We start from the raw sequence: 7,029 nt of genomic DNA, 5'->3' as shown, positions 1-7,029 counted from the left end.
AATCAGTGGGCCATTATGTTGTCAACATCGCTACTGTATCGATAACGGCCTTTTGTGTTATTGCACGGATGAGGCAGTTCATCCGCGTATCGTAATTCTTCATGCTGTCCTGCGTTGCTCGACGAGCTAGGGAACTTTCCGTTGCACGTAGTGCAGAAGCGACTTCGTCGCAAGAGTCATTACCAGTATCTAGTGAAGGGGCTTGGGTATCTCTCGTCGGAAAACTCCTGGTACCCCTTCGGCAAGATTTGCCCTACGCCGTTAACGTTTTTGAGTGCCATGCTCGAGGTCAACTTGCGTCGATCGAATATTTTCACAAGTAGAGGTGGGAATGGACGAATCCTCGGCCATCGCATGGCTTGTATCCGCGGTTGCACGTGCAACCGAAGCACTAGAATGCTGGCTAGTAGTACTAGTATCTTACTGCGGATGATACGCAGCATTGAACTGGCCTTGAACCTTCAGCTTTGCAGAATCAAAGCGTAGACCAGATATTTCTGAGATGTCGGACCTGTTGCACTCTCAAATGAAAACAAACTCGTTTTGTTTTAGAATCGTTCGTACATGAAACGATTTGAATTTCCCTCTTGAGGATACAGAAGCACAAAGTACCTTGGTCACGCAGACGTGTCAGATACTGACGTGGCGTCATAGCCTGTGAAGTGCGGTATCTCCCACGGAGAGCGTCGCGTGTAGCGATCTACTCCGGCGTCCTCGCCTCGGATTGGCAGTTGTAAGTTTCATGCGAATAGTCATTGTGATTTTTTGATAAAGTTTGAAACATTTATGATGTTTGTAGTTTAAACCGTTTATGCGTGCGGCAGACCGCATCTACTCCACTCCATGTTAATTGCAAAATTGCTAATTGCAGGGGTCTTGAATTGAAAGCGATGCTTTTAATAGATTCACAAGGAAAATTGTTAAGGGGCGAGATGTAAAAAACATCGGCTTTCTATATTGAAGGATTCATTATACTTATTCTTTCCGCTATGCTTTATAGCGACTTTACGTAAATAAAGGTTTTTTGTTAGCTATGTAATACCGCTGTGTTACCCAAAACTCTTCCGTGTTAATATTAGTAGGTAATTTGATTAGCTAAAAAGAAATGCATCGGTTGCGATAATCTTCATTTTAAAGTGAGAGCAAACCAAAAAAATCATACCAAATTTATTTAGGCATAATGCCGTCAATGTCAAAGCTTTGATTGGCTCCTTCCAAGGATTGGTTTTATCGAGCTTATCAGATTATAATGCACGACAATCGCCGAGGTTATAAATACCCATGCTTTGTCACTACGAAGTGTTGGCCGTCGCGCGGGATGCGTCTGCTATCGAAATAAAGAAAGCTTTTCGCCTCCAAGCGCTACGTTGGCACCCTGACAAGCATAAGCAAAATGGAACGTCAAGTGAAGAGGCAACGAAGCAATTTCAGGTCATTCAAAGCGCCTACGAGGTTTTGAGCAATCCGCACGAGAAGAAGTGGTACGACGAGCATCGCGAGCAAATTTTGCGCGACAAAGATAGCAAAAACAATGAAGGCGAGGATGATGAGCTCAATCTTTTACGATTTTTTAACACTTCAGTCTATTCGGGCTACGGCTCTGACGCGAAGAGTTTCTACTCTGTTTACGGGGATTTATTTTTGAAGGTATGTGGGTCAAAAGTTCGATTTTGGGAGTAAATATGATTCGTTGCTCATCTTTCGTATAGATTGATCAACTTGATTTGGAATGCGGTCAAGGCAAGAGGTCAGCAGCTGCACCTGCTTTTGGAAACGATGAGGCGTCAATAAATGCTGTCAACGACTTTTACAATCACTGGAAGAGCTACACGACGCAGCGCACATTCGCATGGATGGATGACTACCAGACGACACACGCATCGACACGACTTGTTAGGCGAGCAATGGAGAAGGCAAACGAAAAGGTGCGAGATGCTGCAAAAAAGGCATATATAATCGAAGTACGAGAGCTCGTGGAGTTTGTATGTCGCCGCGACCCGCGTGTTCAGAAATTTAATAAGACAAAGGAGCAAGAAAAGGCGCAAGAGATGGAGAAGCAACGCCTTGACTATGAGTCCCTGAAGCGCGAGAAACAAGCAGCTTACGAGATAGAACGACGTTTATTTCGAGAACATCAAGATGAGCTTTGGGCAACGAGCTTCATGAAAACAAGCCATGTTGCTGACCAAGATATTGAGGTTGAACTTGAAAAGCTTCGAAAAAAATTGGACGCAGACGTGCTAGCGTGTGATTTATGCAACAAGGTTTTTAAGTCGACGAATCAGTTGCAAAATCACCTTTTTTCTAAAAAACACAGGGAGAAAGATAAGGCACTTTGTTTCGGAAGCGTAAATGATAGTGATTTAGATAGAGCCTTAGAAGATGAGCTTACCGCAATGGTAAAATTGAAGTGTACTTTGATTGGTGAATCAACCACTGGGGACAGAAAACCTGATATCGAGTGTCTGGACTATATTGGAAAAGCCGCAGGAAAAAATGCAGAGGCTGAGCGTGTGAGAATCGAGAAGGAGTTCAAAGCAGCTGAGAGGCGCCGTGAGCGGAAGGAAATGCGCAAGCTTAAAAAAAAAGAGAAAGTAAAGATGATCGTAAATAGTGCGGTGTCTAAACAAAACAGACACGAGGAGGAGGAGGAGCGCGGTCATAGGAGGAAACAAAAGTAAAGGCTGTGGTTGAACCTGTATGGCCAAGCTCATCCATAACGGGAATGACACTAGTTGGCCTCCGTCTTTCGATGATTGTCATGTTCTCGGCTTGGCCTACGCTTGTCTAAAATTTCAAAGCAGCTTTTAGTTCTTGTGTATAAAGTCGTAGAAAAACCTCCGGTTTATAGAGTAAAAGCGACCCAAAAAGCGGCATCAAAATTAAATCCACATGGTGGCGAAGGATTCGTGCTCTTTCTTAGCAGAATGACGATTCTTTGTTTGCTAAAGCTTCCTTGACAACAAAGTTGCATGCAGATGAAGTACCTCAAGGCATTCCATCAATTGTGCCGCCAAGCCTTCTAGCAATCATAGAATTGCAAAGTGTTGTCAGCAGGAATAGCTGACCTGTTTCTTAATGTGAAGCTATTTCTACACGAGTGAATTAGTCCGTCTAATGAAGATATGCAAAACTGCTCGAGTTAGAAAACCCAAGTTGAAAGATATGTTGCAAGGAAACTGCGCACCGGTCCTGTCTCGCTACCAATGAAATCAATCGGCATTGTCGATGAGGCCAGGATGGCGTGATGGAGCACTTAGCTCAAGAGAGGTATGTATATGCCACCTTGCCATGTGTAACGTACGAGTGTACGTTATCACTTCGACGCTCAACGACACGAAACGCATAGAATTTTCTTGTAGAAGTTTTGCAGCTTTTCATATGTTTAACAAGTAATAAATTATACACGATAAAACGACCCGAGCATAGTTAGTGCAGCTTCGAACAATGTCGTGAGTTTTCTGCCAATCTGTCCTATAGTAAGCTCTCTTGCACATTTTTAAAGAATGCGACATTTCAGTATTAAACACTAAAGGCTGCTAAGTTCTGACAGCGTGTAACTCCAGAATTCAAGAGGTTAGTGTCTTTTGTTGATTTACAAGAAATGTCCTTACTAGATGCCCACTTTATGTATTACAAAGTCAACTGCGAGAACAGCACAGCCGAAACCGCACCGTAGCGTGCAGTGGCAATATGCAAAGTGATCGTGGTGTTGCGGTGGCGGCTAACGAGTGCACTCCACCAGAATACAGCACGCTGTCTAGCAACTGCTACGGGGTATGTAGCTCTTCGCTCTGCGTTAACTACGCATCGTCAAATACCAAAGACATGAACAAAGACAGCAGCGAGGCGAACTTTTTCTCTCAGGGATGCTCGACGTCTAATATTCCCTCGTGCAAATTAAACGTAACGTCAGGTGACTGCCAATTGCAGTGCTTAGTAACGAGCTGGAAATCACCGCAGTGGACGCTGACAATCGCCCAACCTCAGAGCGATAAGACAGATACAGCACTATTTCGAAAAATTGACGAGCTTGCGCTACCTCCGACGTTACAAAATCTGTTCGTTTATGTGCATCCAGCTAAAAAACACTTTATCTAACGCTCTCTTTCTTGCAGAACAATTGTGGGTGCGACGTCGAGCTCTCAGATTATTGTTCCCATTTCGTTTGCGCCAGACGCTCTTCGAAGCGGCACAGCACTGCAGCAAGTGTAAGTTTGTTTTGCTTATCATCATTCCTTATTTAAGAAAGTAACTATATAAATGTTTTTTGTGCAGTGTGATTTCTGACGTCAATGTTGGCGATTTGAAGACTAACATTTTTCCGGACTCTCTTCACACACTGTAAGCTCGAAATCGTTTCTTTTCTTTTTATCGACGTGACAAGACTAACATGGTACTACTACAGTATAATTCAGCGGTCAAAACTTACTCAATTCGATCCTCGTGGCCTGCGCGTATTTAATTTGTTGTCCACTCTGTATGTTCGCGTTTTCCAATTTTTAATGAAGGGAAATGCACTAATATCGAATCTGGTACCGAACAGAGATCTCCGAGACAATCAACTTTCCGAGATTCCTACAATTATATATGAAATGCGCAACTTATCTGCTCTGTATCTTCAGGGCAACATCATTGTTGATGCACATGTTACCCAATCACAACTCCAGCATTTGCAGAAACTTTCCGTTTTTGAAGCAAATTTGACTGTTGGTGGGAGCTGCTTCTCCGGTTACGAATTTATAACATGGGATGACAAAAGTGTTTGTTTCACAAGTGGTGACGGTCTTGGTAGCATTTATGGATCAGGCTATGACGAAGAAAGCAGTACATCGATAGCTAGCGAGAGCAAAAGCAGTCTTATTTTGCTGTGTATTGTTCTCGCGCTGTTTTCTTTCATAGCTCTGGCTGTCGTTGGCGGTGTTGTGCTTCTGCGACGATGGAAGCAAAAGGTCGCGAGGGGTCAGCACGATCAACTTGCGTCTGCTGATAGCAAACTCAAATTTCAATTAAAGCATTTAAGGGCACGAATGGGCGTCAACACCACCATTCACACCACCGATCTGGAGACCTCGCTTAACGAGTACAACTTTGAAGGAGGACTGCGAAAGACTAAATTCAAGGAAATACCTGTTAGTGAGGTGGTAACGCTAAAAGAATTGTCAGCTTCGGGACCTGTGCTAGTAATGCTTGCTGAACATCAAACGAAAGTAGTGCTTGTGACAAAGCTTGAACTTAGTAATGACGATGTCGAAGCGGCTTTGGATATGTTGCCGACGCTTTCACAGTTGCGTCATCCGCAACTTCTTTCAATCAATGGACTTGTTTGGGACGAACGGCATGCGATGACTGCAGTGTGTGAATACATGACACTTGGCACCCTCGAAGCTTACCTTCGGACTTCGGGTGCTAATCTTAATTGGATGAATTTTAAGATGAAAGCAGCTGCCGAGATTGCGCGGGGGCTCGCGTATCTGCACAGCCAGCACATGGTCACTTATGATGGACTAAACGGACAAAGTGTGTATGTAGATCCAATCAAAGGCTGTAAGCTGAACCCGATCCAAGCAGCACTAACGACAAATGGATCATCACCTTACAGCAGCCAGTCATACCTAATGCGCTGCGATTCCACCTTAAAGGCTTTCATGGCTCCTGAAATCTTGAAGGGGGAGATTTCTCGCTCATCATCAGATATGTACGCTTACGGCGTGCTCTTAGCTCACCTGGATACTTGCCAGACAGCAAACGAACTGACCAAAATATTGTGGAGGATACGGTCGCAATTTGGTGACTTAAAGGCCGACAATGCTACTCCATTTTCGTGCGACGGGACAGTCTCATCGAAAGATTCCAATTTTACACAGTCACGCAATAACCATTACAAAGATTCGTCCAGCAGCTCTCGTACGCTTCAAAGCTCTCGCGTCCTTTCATTGGAGGAGAGTCGTCTACAAATGACTTTTGTGCTTGGTCCTTGCAAAAGTGATGACAGAAGCTTTACTGGTACTTTCACATTCACACCTGATTGTCCAAACATTATTCGAGATCTGGCAGGTGCATGTCTTCAGTTCGATCCTTCGCTACGCCCTAGCGCGTCCTACATCGCAGCTATGCTGCGCATTTAGACAAATGTTGCATATAAGTAGCAGGAGGTCTAAAATTTTAAAGAAATATGTTTTATTATAAACTGATCCGGCAATAATTTCGGAAATGAGTAACACTATAGAAAGTTCTTACATTGTTCAATCCTTAATTTCCCGATTCTCACCACATGCGTAATTTGCCTTCTAATATTATATAAAAAGCTCCTTTGCAGCTCGGCCACGTTTTTTTAAATTTGGGTGATGGAAGCACTTGCATGCCGACCTAATTGTCCAGTTTGCCGACGCCAAGCAAGCTCCAAAACGGCTGTAAAATTGTATTTGCCTATATCGGCGTGCTCCTGTTGCAATTGTACGTTCTACACCAAGTCAACGAATAGTCGACATTTTCTTGGCGTCTCCGTAAAACAAAACGAGATAAGTTGTGTAGGCGGGCACGTCGTAATGCGGCCACGCTCTACTTAGGCACACACCCTAGCACAGCGAGGAAGCGGTTAAACCTGCTTCTCTTGCGTGCAGTGAGGTAGTTGTGGTGGGCGCGTAAGCGACCTCACCCAACACACTAAGAACTCTGGTTAAGTGTCGTCACGGGAGCGGTAATCCGTCTCCTCGTGCGCACTTACCAAGTAGGAAGTAGTTTTCAGACTGATTTATATTTAATAGAATTAAATACAAATACCTATTTTTACCAATTAAAATGTTATCTCTATAGATATCATTTAATATGTATTGCGAGCGTATCTTTATAGATACCTCGCGTAACGGATGACGCTAGCCGTCATCACGGATGACGCTGGGCGTCATCCCTCCTAATGTGAATGCACCCATGTGCATCACATCCACAAGGGTTGGTCACAAATGTGCACCACACCCGAGTGTTGGGTCTAATTACTATTATTTAGTAATTGACCATCCCCTTAAGTAC

The 7,029-nt window shown here is 43.9% G+C and overlaps 2 protein-coding genes across 2 annotated transcripts; both read left to right on the top strand.

Moving 5' to 3' along the window:
* Positions 1 to 1,209: 1,209 nt before the first annotated feature.
* CCR75_006415 (uncharacterized protein) lies at positions 1,210 to 3,091 on the top strand. Its single transcript, XM_067964485.1, has 2 exons — positions 1,210 to 1,647; positions 1,710 to 3,091. The coding sequence occupies exons 1-2, from the start codon at positions 1,282 to 1,284 to the stop codon at positions 2,679 to 2,681; spliced, it is 1,338 nt and encodes a 445-aa protein (XP_067820101.1). The 5' UTR covers positions 1,210 to 1,281; the 3' UTR covers positions 2,682 to 3,091.
* A 568-nt stretch (positions 3,092 to 3,659) lies between these two features.
* Positions 3,660 to 6,083, top strand: CCR75_006414 (uncharacterized protein). The gene is made up of 3 exons (XM_067964484.1): positions 3,660 to 4,061; positions 4,119 to 4,211; positions 4,279 to 6,083. Exons 1-3 carry the CDS (start codon positions 3,694 to 3,696, stop codon positions 4,346 to 4,348), a joined length of 531 nt encoding a protein of 176 aa, XP_067820100.1. The 5' UTR covers positions 3,660 to 3,693; the 3' UTR covers positions 4,349 to 6,083.
* The last annotated feature ends 946 nt before the right edge of the window (positions 6,084 to 7,029 follow it).

This window comes from Bremia lactucae (assembly GCF_004359215.1).
Source record: "Bremia lactucae strain SF5 chromosome Unknown BlacSF5_NotPlaced_49_SHOA01000009.1_1371882bp, whole genome shotgun sequence".
NCBI classification, from domain to species: Eukaryota; Oomycota; class Peronosporomycetes; order Peronosporales; family Peronosporaceae; genus Bremia; species Bremia lactucae.
This window is presented reverse-complemented; position numbering and strand designations above follow the sequence as displayed.